Below are 20,763 nucleotides of genomic sequence, written 5' to 3'. Positions count from 1 at the left end.
CATGGCAGCGTATACTCACCCCTCCATTCCCTCTTCCCTTCCCTCCCCGCTCATCCTCATCTCCCTCCTCTCCACACCATCAGGGAGACCTCAACGCATCCTCTCCCCGTCCCTGGCACTCAAGGCTCCCTCTGCCAGCACCTGGCACTGTGCCAACCTGTCAGCCACCCGACTCCACGGAGGATGAATGAATTGCTGAGAACTTTGCGAGAAAAAACCCCCCACTGATGGCTCATATCTCGTCTGATCGTCGCTTCAGCTAATTGTCTCAGATATTGATTTGAGACAATTAGTGAGGGATGTGATGAATGGGACAGTGAAAACCAGTCAAAAGATTAACTTATATTCAAAGCAAACCCTTGCATGCTGTTGAATATAAATATCAAAATTAATTCAAGCGCGCATTTCAATACGTGAATTATGAGACTATTAGATTGTCACACAGTGTTAAAATAAAATGGTCGACATACGGTGTTGTACAGTCAGACAAATTTATCCTACTTCTAAATTTATTCCTAGCATTTTATCTCTTTTTGAATTCATAAGAAGCATTTTTGTAGAATCAAAGTAGCGGATCACAGTCCCTTGGTGTTATGTTAATTAACAGGTTGTACAAAAAAATTTGAGAGTTTTAATTTTGTAAAAAAGTGCAGTTCAAACACCTACCACTTACATTTATATAAAATGAAGCTGACAAGTGTGGTGAAAAGATACTTTCTCTTCTCATGGATTTGCTAGACCAGCTTGAATGGCAGCCTCGATGGCCAGATTAGTCAGACACTGTTTTGTGAGAATACAGGAGGAATTTCAATACAGCAAAAATATTGAGTTTTCTCTTGTCCTCTTGTGAAACGCTTGCTGCTCTCTTACAATACTCAAGAAACTCCAAAACAGCATACAATAAAATAATAATAAAAAAAAAAAACACCTTGGAAGAAGGACAGGAAAAAACACCTCTCTTCACCAAGGTTATTCAATGATAAGCAACTGTGCTCAGGCACACAATGACGGCTCAAAGTGCCAGCTATTTTCAAAAGCCATGTAATTGTAGATTTTGTTAATCATAGTCCTTGAAGGTTGGATATCCACTGCCTGAGAGCAGCAGCAAATAATATGACTAAAGACATCATTTAAAGATGGAAGCAGACTCATTCACAGGGACTATATGTTGTATGATTTCTTATGGATCCAGCCATTCCACTTAGACGTTGTTCGTACGGCGACCAACAACTGATGACCTTACAAATCATTTTAAGGGGATGTAAAGAAGGCAACACAAACAAGACAAGAACTGTGGAAAATGTTTTTGTTAGTGAGATGCACACACATACTGCAAGGCTTCAATTTACAGCCAGGCAACACATGAGGTGCAGTCTGTCTTTGCCCAACTAAAGACCAGAAAACCTGCGATCTTTGTGGCCAAAAAAAAAAAAAAAAAAAAAAAAAAAATCAAGAATTTAGCATGTCTAATTAAAATGTAAACAGTGTAATGAGGACATCAGTGATTTAGGCAAACGTCTCTTTGGCTGCCACTGGGGGTATGATAATTACAGAGGCAAATCTATGAATGCACATGAATCTCCTACAAGTCCAGATTAAAAGCCTTAGTGCTAAACCTAGTTTAGTACACCTGGGGATTGTCTATTCTAGCCAATCCCCAACAGGCTCGGAGCTGCCTCGTCTCCTTATGAGTGGAGAGACACCTCGTGTGAAACAAAGCCTCTCCTCCAGTGTGCTGAAACAAGGAGGACAAGGAGTTTAAGGCAACAAATGCCAGACTAAATTATAAGCCCGGCATATACGGCCTGAATAAACCAGCCCTGCTACATGACTCAAGAACATGTTTCTGTCATAATCGCTGATTTAGTAAACCCATAAGCTCCATTGTGCATCATGGTATGGATCATAGTGACATAATAAGATACGCGTGTGAATGATTAGCTTCTTAAATACAGAAATAGAAAGAGATCGTACTGCATTGTGTCCTCCTTCAAATTGGTACTAAGGGAAAAAGCATGCACGAAGAAAAACAAGACATGCACACACACACACATACAATATGTGCACAGTACAAACATGCATGCACCAAATCCTTAAATAAACATTTAAATGATGGAATACATGTTATGATACAACCAGAGAAATGTACAGAGAGATCTGAATTACGGGGCTTCAGTGAAACAGTGAAACTAAATCATTACTAACATGCAACTTGTGCTGTTTCATCTACTAGAATCTGTTACACTAAATTAAATGGTGAGTATTTTGTTTGAATTAGATGAAAAAATAAATAAATAAATAACGTGACAGGCCTGTAGCTAGGAGACACATGATGGGTAAGTGCAAGCAGCCAATGGTAGGCACATGCATTTTAGAAAATGTCTATGCCATATGCTGTCACTCAGAGGGAAAAAAAAACAAGTCTGAGCAGACAGTCGCTGTGTCTAAATGAGATGGTAGGAGGAGGAGGAGGAGGAGGAGGAGGGGAGAGAAAGGGAGGATGTCAAGGATTCATGGTCCTTCATCTTTGCAGTAGAGCAAACACGTCCCTCAGTATAGCAACAGACAGCTGCCTCCACTTTTCTAATGCAGTCCAACTTAGATCACTGCAAGAATTGTCAGCGTAGAGAGAAACACACAAAGATAACACAGCAAGCTGCCATGAGGGAAACGACAGAGATGTGGATACAAGAGAGGGAGACGAACAGCGAAACGAAGAAAGAGAGGGGAGGGAGGGAAGGCGGGAGGAACATGTAGAATACTTAGAAGAAAGACTAGAGGTTTTTTTTTTTGTCCCTTCTGCTAGCATCTTACTCCATTGGGGACTCCCTCTTTTTTTATATGAAAAGCAGGGAAGACACCACTTAACATATTTGCTTTAAGATCACAATTCCGCACTGATCTCATATGATGTGTGCTCAAAAGGCTGAATGGGATTGTCTTGTGGTTACTGACAAATAGATCCAACCTGTAAAGACGAATACTTCATTGATTTACGACTGCACTACAGACGTCCCAGGGAGTGTTTACTCTGGTATTAATGGTTTACGTCATACTGTCAATTTTAGTGATCGCAAGTAGTGACTTCACATTTAGTTTAGCTAAACTGCTTCGCACACATACAATGCTATCAAGTCAAAGATTAATCCAAGATGCATACTGAAGATTTGTTTACTGTTTCTCTTCTTGGGCACAACTGAAGTATCCCAACAACAGTCACAACAGTAGAGAACATGTAGACTGAATTCCTGCTAAGGCTGCTTTGATTTATGTGGTGCAGTTAGCCCACACTCAATAAATACTTTCAAAATTATTTTGGAAATGTGACTTTTTTTAAGAGCCACCTCATTAAATGCTTTAGCCATCACCTGCAAGCTTTTGCTTTGTAAATACAACGCAACCAAATATAACGAGGATATTATCTACATCCTGGTGTCACTGGGAAATATCTTGGTGTAATTATTTAGTTAACTTAACACAACTTCTTGTTGTTATTTATAGTCACTCCAACAAATGTGAACACGTGTTACATTCAGTAAAAAGGGTGATGAAAACAGGAGGATCAGCATCTGTCGTCAAATTCGGCTCAAGATTCATGTCGAGCAACAGCTTAGGTTGCTGTCATGAGTGTTATCCTATCAGAAATAAACAGAGCTGTCAGCTTCTTTCCATGCACACCGGAGGTGTCTGGGGTTAAGTAAGGACCTGCGAGAACCACCTCAACACGCTGCAGGAGAACAAGTTGCAGGAAATCAGACATGGAACCATTCCAGGACCTGAACTCTGATAAGAGGCGCTTATGGTCCGTGATAATTAGCATGAAAGATCTGAGAGAACCGTTTGATAAATGATTGCTTTCGCTCTTATGAAGTATTGTATATTTTTTTCCAAAATGAAACTACACTTGCACCACATAGTGAAAACATAACTTCTACTCAAATTAGGTGTGAACATACGACAGCATGAAAATACCTCACTGTGATATTTAGAAGCTATCCAGCAGCTCCTAATACAAAATGGTACATTTAAACAGACTGCACAGACTATTTCAGATTACAAGTACATGCAAACTATGGATACGGATTTAAATGAAATTAATCGCTCCAAACTATTTGCCATCCAGTCCACTATCCATATCTGAACAGCTCAAATGAAACTTCTCTTGTAATAAAAAAATAACCACCACACATGCAGGGGGGGGAGGGGACGGGGGGAAACACACAAAAATCTGACCAACAAATTTAATGCCCACTTTACAAAAACACATTACAACCAAACACTCAAACATAATGAACGTGGTAGTAATGTACATTTTTTTTTTCCTCCACTGAGTGACGGATGCTGCAATGCTGTTATTTCTGAAGAGGAACGAAAACATACTTCAGCTCAGTGCTGATGATGTTAATTTCCTCTCAAAGCAAAACATGCAAATGAAATGTGTGAGCACAATTAAGTAAATTGTTCTATGGAGGTGGAAAAGGTTCACTCAGGACAAAGTGTTTGCAAAAGAGAGACAGCACACAACTTGTTACTTCGCCTGACTTTGTATCCATGCTCAGATCCATTTACTGGCTTGTCATAAACATTTCCACAAGAACACGAATGTCACCACATCCTGATGCCGCCTTTGAACTCATCAGTGAGCAAATCTGAATTAGTGTCACTAGTGACCTGTAATAGAATGTGACAGCCAAATAATAAAAAAGCACGACTTCCTAAATTAAACTCAAGACAAGTCCAACTGTGAGTTTTCCCTCAAAGTCGTATAGCAGCATGTATGGGAAATGTCCTGACAATAATAATAATATTGTCAACATGTTACAGCACTGTTGTACTACACGTATTTTTCTTGTATAATTTACTTTTCAATCATCCTTGATATTTACAATTACTGAACACAACACGGAATATATTTGCAGCTGGTGCCAGATAACTGTGAGACTGTTATGCTGAATTTAATAATCCGTGCAGTTTTCATACCAGCAACATGTAGGCTGTTTCACCTGAGGTAATAATTTCCTAAACATGTACAGGAGATCCTGAGCTACAGTCATGTTATACATTGTAAAACAAATGACATTTTTCTATGAGGAAAATCTACAAATTCTTTTGATAAAAATATTTCACTAAGTAAAAATATAATAGCAGATTGCATGTCCACATTAAAAAAAGGATGTTTAAAATAAATAGGTTTGAAATTTGACACCTTTCTGACAATTTGCAACCCCCTCTGGATTAATTAACTTCCATTGTCTATTAGGCAAAATAATCATCTTGTTAGTGTCATGCATGCAAAAATATGAAAACAATGCAATGAGAAAACCAGTTAAACTGCACAGAAAGAATGTCAATCAGAGAAACCAAAGCAAATTAAAATGGGATCAAATTCTTCAACCTCCACAAGAACCTAATTAATAATGCCACAAATTAATCATATAATGTGCCCTTATCTCTGGACTATGGCTGTTTGTTATTATAACCTAAATTAAGTGAACTTTTGAAGATGAACCAAACATGCACAAAGAAAAAAAATTGAAAAAAATAAAAAATAAATAAATAAAAAGCATTTCTGCAATAACAGTCTGCTCTCAAATGTGACAAATGTGGAACAGTAATATTAATGATAATTACAAAATGAACATACCATAAATACTGGTGCTAGTGATCATGTCTTCAAGCCTAAAAACAAGAGGAGAGGGAAAACAGCAGAATCGGAATTTTCACGAGGAGGAATTCCAAAGGTTTGCTTCTCATTACAGGCACTTTTCCCCCCCTGCAGCTATCGGATTTCACAACTTAAAAAACAAAAAAAAAAAAACGCACGCTCCCTTATTTCTTTCCTCAGGTATTCATTTAGGTCGTGTTAATTAAGGAACAACGCAGAACCAAGGGAACCGGAACATGCGGGTAAAATTTCGGGAAATAACAAAAAAAAACAACAACCAAAAAACCAAAAATAAAAAAAAAAAGCCCTGCACGGGAGACGCGAAAGCCACACAGTCACACGGCTGGAGCCTGTCACTTCGTGCGCGAGTAGAAACAAGAGAATAGGAAACGTGTGAGGGACCGTAGATGACACAAAACACACATTCTTCATGCCGCCTATTAGAGGAAGAGGCTAAACCAGCGTGATACACCCCCCCTCCTCCTCCCTTTACTTTTAAAATAGATTACTTGCCAGCAGTTGTCCCACTATGAGCGCAATGACAACCCATCTATTAACCTCCCGCCTGCGGTTATCGCGGCAAGTTTTATTCAGCCTGACATGCAAAAACTTCCCGTTGCAGGGAAAGTTATTTAAGGCACTGGTTCCAGCCGTATATCTCCCGAAACTACGGAGAGTGAAACGCTAATTGCTCGGTCTAATCCCAGGAACTTCGTACTCTTTATTTTGCCTCCACTAAATCGATGACAAGTAATTTTGCCGTTTTATAAAGCCGAATTGACTGTCCGCAGCCTGTGCTGCAGATATGCGATATACGATGCGCGACACAGTCTCTCTGTCTCTCTCTCTCTCTCTCTCTCTCTCCGCGAGCGTTTGCGCGTACAGGGCTGCTCCGTTTCTCTTTTTTGAATTGTCAACATCACCGGTAGACAGGATGAACACTTACCTGTGTGGGTGACAGGGCAGCGTCAGGGTTTATAGTACCATCGATCCGGTGAGCGTGCAGATGAATGGCTCGCTGAGGTTAAGCGTGGCTGCTCGTGATTTGAAACCATTCCAAGTTAGTGAGGGGAAGACTGACCACAGCCTCTGCCATGTTGGAATTCCAAACCCTGGACAGCTGCTCCACTGACTGAAGGCAGCACGTCGCACACTGCGCATGTTCCCTGCAGCGGGAGCCAAATTCAAAGGGAGTCGACCGTAATAAGCAGCGGCCGTCGTGACAGCGTTTTGCTGTAGGTTGCTTTAATGTTCTGAGGAAACTGTTCTCTTCTGCCCTGCACTGTGTAGCCTGTCTGACGTGCATCATATGAGAGCCAAAACCTTCAATAGCTTTTAAATTGCTGCCTTGTTTAATGTTGTCTCTGTCCTTTAGATCCAGTCAAGAATTGCCATTTCCCCCTTTTGCAATTCAATTATACGTGCTTGTAGGCTGTGCAGAATTTTTCATTTCAGAAGACAAATATATGAAAGTAATCATCTGATAAATACAGAAATATGTTTAATTACCTTCTTCCCCAGAGTTAAATGAGAATATTGATAACACATATCTGCCTGCTAAATATGAAGCCACAGAAGTTACCTTGTAAATTGTTAATTTATTTCACCTCTATATTTTTTTGTAACTGTTTATGCACACTTTTTGCACTCTTCTTGTGTTCTTGTGAGCTGCCACAACAAGTGAATTTCCCCACTGCGGGATCAATAAAGTTCATCTTATCTTATCTTATCTTAAGTTAGTCAGCTAGCCTAGCTTACATAAATAGCATAGTTAGCATAAAGACCAAGTCTGCGCTTGGAAGTGAAGTCAAGACTATAGGAAGTCACTGCATCTGGTCCAAGTAGTACAACCCCTGTGTAAAAATTGCAATTTGTCATACATATCATTTTTATGTTATGCATGATAAACTAACAAGCTGGCTCATGTTAATTAGTAAGCTTAAGAGGTGCTAGCTTGTTTTCTCCTGTTAGCATTAATGCAAAGCTAAGGTACAGCAGCTGGCTGTGGCTTCATCTTCATATCTACACAACAAATGTAGTATCACTCTTTTAATCAGTCTCGGTGCAAGAACGCAAACAAGTGTTTCCCAAAACGTGAATCTACCTTTTTCTGGATTTTGTCCAGAAAACCTGATTCATTAAAAACAAAACAAAAACATTTGTGCTTAATTCCATTCTCTGGTTGACACAAACATTTGCAGGTTATACTTCAGTCTCTCTGTTATCTTTTACCTTGAAAAAGAGGGATGATCTGTTCTTCTTTGGGGAAACATTGCACGAAGACCCCGGTTAGACACACGATATGAGGATCAGCACCAAGATTCCCATCATGCCCTCTCATATTCTCACCCAAGGCCCTCGGAGTGATGCATCGATTCAGCCTTCACTACTCCCTTGGCTGCACCATGCTAATTCCAACTGCATGAGCTCTTTAGAGAAATCCTACCCAAAAGGCAGGACACGGAGTAGCCACTAAGCTGCTCTGAACAATGGTGGTTTTTAGCTCGTACACCCCAATATCATTTAGGGCTGCTGTCCCTGTAAGCAGAGTGTTTCTTCTTTTTTCTTCTCAGTAATTCTTTCCGTACACTGTACTGTGTATTGCTGGTTTGAGGCAAAAGTAACTGCAGGTTTTGTCAAAACTTGCCAAGATTTGAACATGAAAGGGTGCGGATCAGAGATAATGATTCCAACTGTATGTGTTCGATTTGATTGATTTGAATTATGTCAAGGTAACAGTGCTAGTCAGAATTTACTAAATATGATGGAATAATGTTAATACACAGCTGGCCAGAAGTGAGTGTGCACGATTTACAGGAACAGCCTGTGAGAATCTCGGTGTGCTGTGGAGGTCACAGTGAAAACAACAGCAGTGCATTTCCAGGTGTAGCCACGTCCATTGTCTCCTTCCTCATATGGGCATGTTCAGTCTGTGCCTTTGTCCTTGTGTCAGCAGGCAGGACATTCGAAATTATTTTGCTCAGCTGCCTCCCTGAACTCTTGCTACAGCACGTCAATACACACATCATGCAGACACCCGCACATACAGCAAGGGGGATCACAGTTCATGTCCATCACACACTTGAATCCTCCTTGACACGTATCAAAGCTCGAGGAATTAAAAAAATAATGATAATAATAATAAAAAAGCTTGCCAGTTTTTATGATTTGGCGTCTGGCGATTTCAGATCAAAATTTCTGCTGTGGTATCATTTTGTTATGAGTGTCTATAAAGATCTGAAAGCTGTAAAATCTGTAAGCTGTTGTTGAATTTCAGAAAAACAGCATATGCATCTTAGCTCTCTTCAGGAAGCTTACTTGACTATTTTAGCGAGGAATATCAGGTTTATTACACACTGACAGAACAAAAGCTGAATGAATGTAGAGCACTTCCTGTCCTGCACACAAATACGTTCACACAGTGGGATTGCTCATTTCCCCAGGAATGAGGGGTTTACTCAGCACGTGACTGGCTGTTTTTTAACCCTCTGCCTACAGACTCGTGTGTCATGTGTGATCACTTCAGCGGTGTAGCTGGGCACTTATTGTTTCTGCCATGAAACACTGACTTTGGAGAAACCAACTGCTTTGTGCCTTGACTCACTGGAGCGTGCATCTTGATTTAACAAAGGAAAGGTTTTCCCTCGATCTCATTTGTCGAATTACTTACTCATCTTCAGAGCGATTGTTGTTAAGCATTGTGTAATAACCACAGTACGTAGTGTCGACATTTAACCCAAATAAAAATGTATATTGAGTGTTTCCACTGGAACTGAGAAGTAATGATTTGTCTTCTACAAACTGTGTTTATATTTTCTATCATCACACAACTTAACCAAATCCGATTTGGGGATTTTCATGGAGTAATGCTGTAAACAACATAATTTGCAGAGATGCTGTACTGTGTCTCTGGGCTATCAGAGGCAGTGATTCTCATCAGTAATAGAGATCTTTGAGAAAAAATAATTCCTACACTGTGGCCCAAGACTGAGTCCAGTCACAGCAATGAAATAGCATTTGTGAAGAGAAAGATGTGCAAAAAGTGAAAAAAAAAAAATTCACAGGCTTTAATTCCCACATTATTTCAAGATTTGTATCCAAGTCTCTGTATAGACCAGGGCTAAAATCCTAATAGGGACAAGCTTGAAGTGAATAGAGCCCACAGAGGATAAGCTACTAAATCTTGCAATAAAAGCAATGTGATTTACAGTAAATTCCACAAGGCTGACAGTGCCACAGCTGAGGGCATAAACACTCCTTTCAGTGCTGCGCCTCAGTTCTGTCTGCTGTGAACTACAATCACACAGGCGTGCTGCTCGGCGGTGGTGACTTTGATAAATCACCAGGAAGTCCCACTGTTGGCTTAAAACTAGAACTTGTTCAGTTGCAATTCTGCATTTGTCCCTCTTTAATGTGTATGGAAGTGGCTTTAGCAGTAATCTGTCAGTGATTGATTAGGTGTGGCCAAATCCCCTCTCTCCGTTCTCCTCTACTGGCTCACTGTTCACACACAGCTGTGTATTTACAGAAAGATGGCTGTATTAGGGAAGAGGCCACCTCATTTACCTGCAACATAAACATAGTTACTTCCACTTGGGTGACTATACACACGAGATGACCACCAGTAAACCAAGAAACAAGATGTGACGTGTTCTTGTTGGTGCTGAATTCATGCACTAATGGACAAACAAACAGGCTTATAGACCTGTGACGAATTTGTTTTGGGAAGAAGAAATCACAGCTTAAGCTGTCGCCTGTGTTTCTAAGAGCCAAAAAAACTCACCGGTGTGAAGTCTAGACAGCAGAAAAAGACCCAATAATGTCTTAATGCAGCAACATCACCCTGTATCCAATGGAAAAAAAAAATACCCTGGAACGTAACAGAAAAGTATGTAACTATTAAAACATATTTATTTTGTATGTGGCACAAGAGGTTGAAAAAGCAATTTAGACAGGGTGCTGGATATTGATCACACTTACCAGCAGATCCATTTTAATTAAATATTAAGAGAGCGTGCTGCATTGATAGCAACTGAGCAGCAACTGTTTCTTGCTTTTCTGTTGCGACCATTGAAAAAAAATTATACAAACTAAAAGAGAAGACATGCTTTAATAACACTCACATGTAATTAGACTTGAAGTATTAAAGCAGGACCCGGTTACATGTGATGCATTTTGTATTCAAAGAATATTTTAGTTATTTTTCAAAGATGGTCTGAGTATGAACATCCGTGCATGAATTTTAATGGAGATACTTAAGTGGTAATTATTCCACTCAGGCTCAAACGTAGGTAACAAATGGAATTCAATCAGTGTCCATGCATAATGATGGTCATTAGGAGAAAGAAAATAATAATGACATCCTATCTGCATTAAACCTGCAGACACTTTAGACAATGATCCTGCAGCCATTATTGATCTCCATGGAGATAAGCAATTGTCACTTTTCAGCATTGTGCCTGAATGTTAAATACAGCTCTTTTTGTTTTTCTGCAAACTATTTCAGTCGACACTAAATTTTCATTTAATTTACTTCACTAGAAATCCTTGGTCTTATTCTGCATGGTTATAATTTTGGTTCATTGTCACAACTCCCTCTCCTACCACTCCCCCCACCCCCTGCAATTCAAGGTTTCATAAGCCTCACAAAAAATGAACATCAAACACCTGAAATCAATGCACACTTTGTAAAGGCCGTAGCTCCCTAATATTTAATAAGAATTAAAAAAAAATGTATGTTTTACAGAGTAAAAATGAAGGCAACATTTCTTAGTTGAAGCATCTCATTAGCTCATAAATTGGACTCAGTGATATGAAAGCAACAGAGAGCGTAAAATGTCCAGCCTTCTACCAGATATTTCATGTATACTCCAAAGACCCCTTAAAAACACAGTGTCTTAGTTTTCATCTTTTGTGTAACTCATTATTAGTTGAATATTGCAACAGTTGCTTACACATATTGTACAGTAGGCAGCATGTATTGAGTCCTCTCCAAGATGGCCACTTGGTTGAATAATTAAATAAGATCTCCAATCAAATGATCCATGATTTGCATGCCTTCTGTTGCCAACTAGCTCCATCTGTTTGGTTTTGAGAGCTCTGACACAGTGGCTCGTGTGAGTGAAACAGCAATAATGTAATTGTGGATGTGACAGATACACCAGATGATGCAGGGACTGTTCGAAAGTCTGGTCCAAGGCATACTGTACAGCACGGTGTCATATGGTCTGCAAGAAAGCATGACAAAAACAGTTTCATAAAGCCTGTCCACCCTCTCCTCATCGCTCTTAACTTTAAAGAGCCTCCACGGTGACTCGCTCATTCATTTAAATGCAAGCTGCCCGATGCTGGGACTTCACTTAAAGCATCTCTTGAAGCATCACAAAGTTACTGTGTCTTAATTGAATAGCAGGTTTCAGAGCTTGGAGGGTGAAGGACAACAGTAGCAGGGTCAGTTTGGCTGGGTGCCAGTGGACAATGCAGCACAGGCCTCAGCTCTCAGCAGCAGGCAGAGCCCATGCCAGGGTCCACATCAGGAGAGACAGCGTCCGCTGCTTTGATGGATCTGTCATAGTAGCCAGTGTCTGCCCTCAGCTGGGGTTCAGGTATTCACCACCAATAACGTATGACTAAAACAGGTTATGGTTTGAGTGTGTTTTCTCCCATTTGTCCTCATTTCCCGATACTCCTGAAGGACAATACCATACCTCGGATAACTAAAATAGCATGTCTAGTTTACACTTCTTAAACTGAAGTATTTTATTTTCAAGCCAGTGATGCCAAGGTCACTCAATTACTGTCTCTCCCTGTATGCAGCTTCAGTAGCTCCACAGTGACTGACTCCCACTTTGCCCATCACACTCAAGTGCTTTCATGGCCAAAACTGAACCCCCGATATGATCACATTATGTTTGTAAAAATCTGTTTAATGAAAATAAAGAGAAATAATTAATGTTTTTATTCTTTTACACAAATTGAGCATTATTTTAGTTTAATGTAGCCATCATTCTCAACAAGTTTGCATATACTGTTCATTTTGGTTCTGAAAATATGGAAACATATGGAAATATGCAAATTATTACTCAAAGTGATTATTGGAAATTTTCTACTTCTTACTGGTTTTAAAATCTAAAAAAGCGGTTAAAATAATATTGTTAAATTGGAGAGTCTTTTGTTACTTGTCCTACTGTACTGTGAACTAAAGCTACATCCAGAGCAAGTAAAATTTCATCATAAGCAAATAAATTAATATGAATCCCAAATTGCACAAGAAACTAAACTCTTTCTTATTTTATTTTCTTATACTTCTGTTTCAGAGTGGTAAAAAAAAAATAATTAAGAATTATTAATACAAACAGAACACGAACACTCAACAACATTTTATGCACAATTTGTGTGGAGCTTCATTCACAACAGCCTTGTGAAGCACAGACAAATGTGAGAGAAGCAGAGGCTTGTGAGACGTACTGCCTGGAGTTGGATTCATTTTGCAAGGCAATGCTTTTCCAAACAGCTCCAAGACTTCCTGATCGGCTGTAATCCCCAGCTTTCACACATAAGTCATTGAGAGCGATGGAGTCCCCTCTGTTTACTCACTCCAAACCAAATGATCTTTCACAAGTAGACCACTTCAGATGTGAAATGGAATTTGCCAGGGTGTTCTATCCCAAGTCTATTTCTCTGTACGTTTTACCAATTCCCAAACACGGTTCAGTCGCTCACAGGTAATGTCTGTGAGGACTGAGCCAGGCTCCTCTGTTGTTTTAATGGCCCATGGGAAAAGGTATTTGACGGAAGTGAAGAAGTCCTCTTCAGCACATGCACAGCGCTGAATTTCATTTTGTTTTAGTTTCTGGACAGTAGAGGATGTTTATAATGGTGTGTGAATGATTTAACATTACAGCGGTTGACCTGTATTGTTTCACACGAATACAGTGCCAAAATCCTCACAACTCGGCCAGTTAATAGCCTGAAAAAAGGGAAAAGGAAGACAGTGGATATTACAGCAGAGGATTTAATATAAAATATAAGCTAATATAAAATGTAATTTCTTCTCAAAGACAATGGATTAATTCTTCACTCTGTCATATGCTTACATGTTAGGGTTTAAAGAGCGTAGCTGAAGGCTTTATTTTTTCAGTGGTTGACAGTGTTACTGCTTTGGAACATAGTTATGATAAATGGTTGTTTTAAGAGGGCTGCATTTACTTTGTAGAGTCATTATGAGAATATTATGTTTGAGAAAACAGTCATTAATATTCATTATAATTGCAAACTACTGAGCTGAATGCTGATGGAGTGTGTTCGGTTGCCAGCGCAAGCCTGCTTTTTTTCTCATGTATCTCCTCTTTTCATGTGTACAACATTAGATGTAAGGTGTTTAGGAAGGTGTCAGTAACAGAACCTGACTTTTACTCATTTTTCCATTTGAGCAGTAAGCCCTTGACAGTTTTGCGGGGAGAGGAAATTTCCATACAATGCTTCCAACGTGCCGTAACAGCACAACAATTAAGATACATGTTCAGAAATATAGACTATAAAACACCTCATTCGCTCCGACTTACTTTTGCAGAATTCAGTGCATAAGCTGCCTCATAGTCTCCAAAGGATACAGTGTTCCTAATCCAGTTGATATGGGCTCCAATTTTGTTTGTGTCTGGTAATTGGAGCAATGTTGAAGTGAGGAGCACTGATACATTTCACAGTCCATGTGCGAATGAGGCTGGCTATGGAAGGGAAAAGGTCAGGCCCTGACTTGCCTTTCTCCCCCAGGGCCCTCAGCAGTGGGGGCCCGAGAACACCACAAACAATTAAACATGTTGCTTCTCGGGGTAGAGCAGCCGGACTCCTGTTGGTTAGAGAAGTTTTTACCTTAGTGGGTTGCTGTTGGTCACACTTCAGAGCAATAATCTGCAGGTCTGAGCAATCAATACAGCCACGACAGCTTCAGCCTCCATTAGTGCAGACATCTCTGGAGTGCCTGTGCATGAGCAGAGGAGCACAGAGCAGGCATCAAGTAACACATCCACACACTGATACACACACACACACACACACACATACAAACAGATATATTCAAGCCCATGCACAGAATCACCCATTCACACATGTACATGCGCTCACACACTTGGGCATCAACACACGTGTGTCACATTCCTGCATGGTACATATACTGATGTAAACACACAAACCACATCTTCACATATTCACAGAAAAATATGAATCTTCACGGGTGTTACACTTATTATTAGTATTATTTTAATGTATTTTTACAGTATTTGACTGTATTCATTTATTTATTTGACAGTCTAGCTTCTGATAACACCGTTTTTGTCTCAGGTCTTATTTCTCATGTGCCCTAGAAATGATGCTTATATAGTACTAATATGCAACAATATGCAACAATATGATGGATGTGTTCATGTGTTATCAGTCTAATTAGTGGTCATTCTAGTAAACTGCCAAATTTGCATACTGATGATATCTGATGAAAACACATGTCAATACTTAGTTTGTTCTCTCATACTAATGAAGCATGATGAACATTTTCAGGTTCAAAGCACTTCAGATAAGAGAGAGATGACTGTCTTGAGGACATCAAGGACTTCCACACAGTACTAAAAGTGACTGTCTGGAAAAATCGTCCACCTCAATATAATCCTGACAAATTGTAGGACACTGATTCATTTCTTGCTGTGCAAGGAACCAATCAAAATATCTGCTTCTTTCTTAATCTTTTGGCCACAGCCTATGCAAGAAACAAACTAACCACTAGTATCACACATTACACTATGAAGGTTTTGGCAAATCATTCATAAAGATCTCCAGAACATACATTGACGCATAAAATAAAATGGGACAAACAGCTATATAGTATATAAGCATATAAGTATATCCAGTGTATTACAGACATAGTCATCAGCCAAAAATCCCACGGCTTTCAGAACTGTGTTTTTAAACACTCACAAAAAGACAAAGGTATAATGAGAGAACCACATTTCAGCGGCATAAGGATATTGAGAAGGACCTTATCTATACGGTAGTCATCTGTTTTTCCTGAATAAGTGATAATAACAATGCAGCCCTCCAGGCCTCTGAGACGGCGCTGGGTGTGCTGGGGCAAGTCCATCTGTGTGTTCTTGCTTGTGTTAAACCTAACAAGGTAATGAACTCAACAAGTAAAACACCACTGGCATATCTCCAACAAGACATGGCCTCAAGGAAGGCAATGCCACAGTAGCGTTACAATTACACAAACAAAGAGAGATACATACAGTAGGATTTCTTTCAGCTGTTCCATGATGTAAAAAGCACTAATTGTTCTCAATTGTTTGTCATCACCAACACAATAGAAATGCTTGTGTCTTACGACGTCTTTGGTGGCACAAGGAAAAAGCCTACCTGCCTGCCTGGAAAAAAAGCAATCATATGTTTCAGTGGATTTTCTATTATGAGTTGAATGTTTTTAAATTAGTTTACAGAAAATAAAAAAATCTGCAAAGAAACATTTTTTCTGAAATTCCAAACACAGCAAAAAGAATTTCTTCCTCTTTGCGATGTCATTGCCATGATAGCAGGAGAACAAATCTGAGTGTAAGAAATACCCAAGGTTGGTTTAAAAGAGGGCTGATTTTCTTTTGCATTCTTATCATCAATAGCTTTATCACTGTACTGACAATACGGTGCTGAATAGCCCTGTGGGAAGGTGATTCACGATCTGGATACACACCACAAAATTACATGCTTTTTTTTTTTTTTTTTTTTTACTGCAGAGCAGATAATGGTAAATAAAAGGTTCTGAGTAGTTTAATCCAAAGCAGAAACACTTTACACAGCTATTGTGCAGAAAAGAGGTGTGGCACAGCTTCCAGAGGGGCCAGCCAAGAATTTGCTTGAAGAACCTCCAATTCCCGAGTAATATCCTACAAGAGGCACGGGGTACGCTGATGTTGTTGCATCAAAAAAATAAAGATGAAATTTAAGTTTTAGTGCTTGGTGTCCCCATAATTACCTTTTCTCCCCTTTTCATCCAATTTATGAGATATACTGTACTTTTAATTTTGCTTGGATGAAGCACTTTAATGTTTGTCTTCTGATTTTTTTTGATTTTTTTTCAGGAGCTATGTGCAGTCACAGTCCACTGCAGGTTCAATTTCTCTTAATTGTTCAGTGACCTTTCTATACACCCTTAGCAATTAGCTGATGAGTTTGTCTGTACTGTGGGTCACGATCATTGGGTTGTAATCAAGGCAAACACAAGGAGGCTTTTCAGAAGAGGTACTCGCTTGGCATTCAAGGACCCTTAACTTACTACGTTTTATTAATTACAAAACAATAATCAAATGGTGTCTGATGAAGAGGAGGGACATAACAAATGTTAACGTAGAAGCTGTATACAAGAGCTACAGCAGAATCACCAGAATGAACCATTTTTATATTTTTATACCTGTAATTAAGGCTGTAAGGCTGTAAATGTGTATTATATCAAGAATTCCTCAATACATAATCTCCACAGACACACACACACACACACATACACACACACACACACAGTCTTGTTTTCGTCATTTGATAAAATGTGAATAAAGAACAACTTGTTGTTTTTGTGGTGAAACACAAAGTCCCACTTTGAAACAGCTCTTTCGAAAAATTAATACTTAATACAAGTACCTAAATATAGAGTGTTGCCTTCAATTCTATGTGTTTACTTGTGAGATTTTTTGTTCAAGCTCAGGAACTGCTACATTCTGGTTTTGTGCAGACTCCACAGGATGCTTAAGGATGGGTTGTGTAGGCTACACACAGTGGACAGCGTGACACCAGGGTTAGCATCCAGACTCCACATGCAATTAGCTTCAGGCTATTAAAACATTTTCAGGTAAAGACAGTGATTTTGATTAAATACTGATCAAGAGTAAAAGTCATCTTAGTGACTCTGTGAGGCTGTACTAATTGTGAATGTCAGCAAACTCATATGCTCACAAATGGCAATGCTTCGTAGTTTAGCATGCTGGCATCCTAGCATTTGCTACTTAGCACTAAACGCAAACAAGCTTCCCTGTCATTAAAAATTATACTCGAAGCAGCTAATAAAAAGCATCCAAGCTGAATCTTAGTGACATTAAGGTCAGCATGATAGCACCAGCAAACCCTTGGTTTTTTATTTCCCCACCATTAATCATTCGGTTTGGTTTCATTCCATATTTTCCCCCTGGTCATCCACACACCCTCTGTAGTTGCTCTGTGCTCCCCAGGTGTGCCCAATTTGAGCCACTGATTGACCGCTGATTTTACCTAACCTGATTTGCGTTAACCCGGTCAAAACATAAACATAGTCATAATGTGACCACATTGGTCACGCTTTACTTGCTGAAAGTGGTCAGTATGAACATTTTCTGACTTTGCTGAAGTATTTATAAAAATTGCCAAAAAACTGCCCCCTGGGGAGAAACAGAGAGGGAGAGAGAGTGTCCAGAGAACAACAGACTATCAGACAACAGACTGTACTCATTACTGTCTAAACTAGTGATTAGGTGTTTGCACAGCTATAGAGTTGAGCAGCTTTATTCAAATCAAATGTTTGGCAGTAGGATGTTTGTGAAAATGGATTCCAGATTTCCTCTTTGTGGTTCTGGACACTGACAAACACTGTCACCAGGCACTAGCCCAGTCGTACTTTGAGGGTGGCTGCATTGGGGGCGGCAGCACCAAAGAACACTGTTGTGGTCTTGGTCAGCAAGTGAGCCTGTCATTATTGCGTTACCATGGAGAAGATGTGTCACAAATGCAGTTTTAACGAGGGTGTACAGCTCAGTAAACTATTGACTGAGCTACTGTAACAGGGCCAGATTGCAGCACTGCTCCATAGCTCGTTTAATGAATTCCTTGAAAACAAAATATCACTGCCTGTGCACAATACACAAAGAAGAAGTTGTCATCATTATGTGGCCATAGAGAGGTTACTGTACCAGTAATTAAATGCAGAAAGATGTTTTCCAACATGACACACTGTGATCAAGTATGCCCACTGCTCTCCCACCACCTGAGTTGTGATATTCCTTTAAAGCTGCAATTATCAGAAGATTAACAAGTTCATGCTGCTACGACAGGATGCTGTGAGAGTGAATTTTGGTTCCAAGAGCACTTGGCTGGTTGCCATCGCTGAAGGTGACAGAAATCTTGCCGATCTTGCATGACGGTGAGGGGGGATGGACAGAGCCGGCTGGGTGGAGCTTATGAATCTGAAAGTCATTGCTGTTTGGGCTTCCACCCTGCCCTCACTGCCCCAGTCCACCAGATCAGCTTTACTCAGCAAATTCCTCCCCGCTGGGAAACAGAGGAGAGGCGGCTGAAAGCACACGGCCAAAGACCCCACTGTCCTGCTTCTAATTATTGATCAGATGATTAAAGCAGATGAAGAGATTTTTTTTTTTGAAAGCAAGAGAGCTGTGATTGTGCATCTCTGACTTGTCGAGAGAGAACTGCCAAAAGATCAATACTTTCAATCATGCCAGAGAGCTCTTCTGTCAGTCACACTGAGTAAGGTGATTACAATTGAGTCTTAAGACAATGAAGAACTTCGCAGGGCTTCCTCAGGCACACTCAGCCTCCTTGCAGGGAGTCTAATGAACTCAGACCTGCTAAATAAGCCTCCAAACCACTTCAACACAAATCCTGAGAGACTGACACTGTTGCACCGCTGTCGCACTTACCAGCTCTCACCTGTGAGCACATACACAGTGCACACGTGTAGATACAAGCACATGCACTAGGCCAAAAGCAGCAGCAAAACTGTAACCTTTCACAGTATAATATACAAAAACATTATGCACTCTTTTTTTTCTTCTGGAGAGGAAGTAGGTTACGACACATGATCACAAACAACAGACTGTCAGACTGTCAGCCTGATGGCTTTTCCTTCAGTATATTCACAGAACAGGCAAAGAGAAAACTTTTTTTCTCTCTGACAAATGGACAAGGATAAAGTATTTTTATACATGCTATTTCTAACGTATGGCAATGTCTTTTGACAGTTGATACAATTTTTCCAGGCAGTGCTGAACCTTTTTAAACATGATCTCTGAAGAAAATTAAGACAATTATTGCCTTCTAGAAAAGAATTAAATGATAATGCACGATTGGCAGGTTAAAGATTAAAGCTGGGAAACTAATTTCTTTTTAAATTATTTTTCTTTTGTGCTGTTGTCCACGTGTCAGAGAACAGGAAAGAGAATTTCACATGAAAATATGGGCTCTTTTTGCAAACCCCCCACTCCTTCAACTGTTCAACGAAGAAAAATAAATGCAATCATTTAACATTGGCAGGATAAATAACGCACCCTTTAGCAAGATGCACTGTTGTACAATTTCAAAGGACATTGAGTTACACCTGTACCTTGATCAACATGCTGAGTAAAGACCCCTGCAAGAATGGGACAAAGATCCGGTAGCTTTGTGTTGGGGATCTCTTCTCTTCTCTTGTTTTTAACAGGCAGCATGTAGCAGCATCCATCCCTCTGTGGCTGACAGCAGCCTTTCAGGGAGCAGGTGACTTGTTAGTACTCTGAGCAACAACGGGAACAGATGTGTCCCTGACAGTGGATGGATGGTCAGGGTCCATCTGGTCAGTGCAGCCCTGGACAGGAATGATGAATACAGCTTCATCAGTGAATAGCTGTCATCAATCGCATGGCGTGGCGATGGTCGGTGACAGCCACACACCAGCCCCGGGCCCCAGGTGTGGTGAGCAGAGAGCCTGGCTGGCTCTGGAATGCAGGTCAATCAGGCAAGTCCGAGCCAATGTTATACGTTGCAATGTAAAGTGCATGCATTACAAAGAAGATGAAGTGCATTGCTTAGTTGGGTTGCAAAAGAATCCGCTGGTTCACCAATACATTCGCAGCCTGGCTCCCAGATTTATTTCAACATGGGGCTGTTACTGCGCCGTCGTGCTAAGGACGAGCACCAAGCGTCTAGACAAGTCATGGCTCTACATTGTCTTCTCCGGCGGTCCCAAATGAAATGTGCTGCATCCTTGTCTGCTTCAGTGCATAGACATGAAGAGGTACTAAAACACTGACCTTGCTCCGGACCATTCT

General features: G+C 40.1%; 1 protein-coding gene across 3 annotated transcripts in view; it reads right to left on the bottom strand.

The window, feature by feature from the left end:
* The window catches only part of fign (fidgetin), a 29,435-nt gene extending 22,257 nt beyond the window's left edge, over positions 1-7,178 (bottom strand). Inside the window, exons 1-2 of one of the 3 annotated variants that reach the window (XM_046404611.1) lie at positions 6,612-7,178; positions 5,645-5,679 (exon numbers count right to left, since the gene is read on the bottom strand). In XM_046404611.1, the coding sequence (XP_046260567.1) occupies positions 5,645-5,669 (25 nt within the window). In that variant the 5' untranslated portion in view covers positions 5,670-5,679; positions 6,612-7,178. Of the gene's footprint in view, positions 1-5,644; positions 5,776-6,611 lie in introns of those variants that run through there. The other 2 variants (XM_046404612.1, XM_046404610.1) reach the window with 2 other exon arrangements.
* Positions 7,179-20,763: the final 13,585 nt, after the last annotated feature.

This window comes from Scatophagus argus, chromosome 11 (assembly GCF_020382885.2).
Source record: "Scatophagus argus isolate fScaArg1 chromosome 11, fScaArg1.pri, whole genome shotgun sequence".
NCBI classification, from domain to species: Eukaryota; Metazoa; Chordata; class Actinopteri; family Scatophagidae; genus Scatophagus; species Scatophagus argus.
This window is presented reverse-complemented; position numbering and strand designations above follow the sequence as displayed.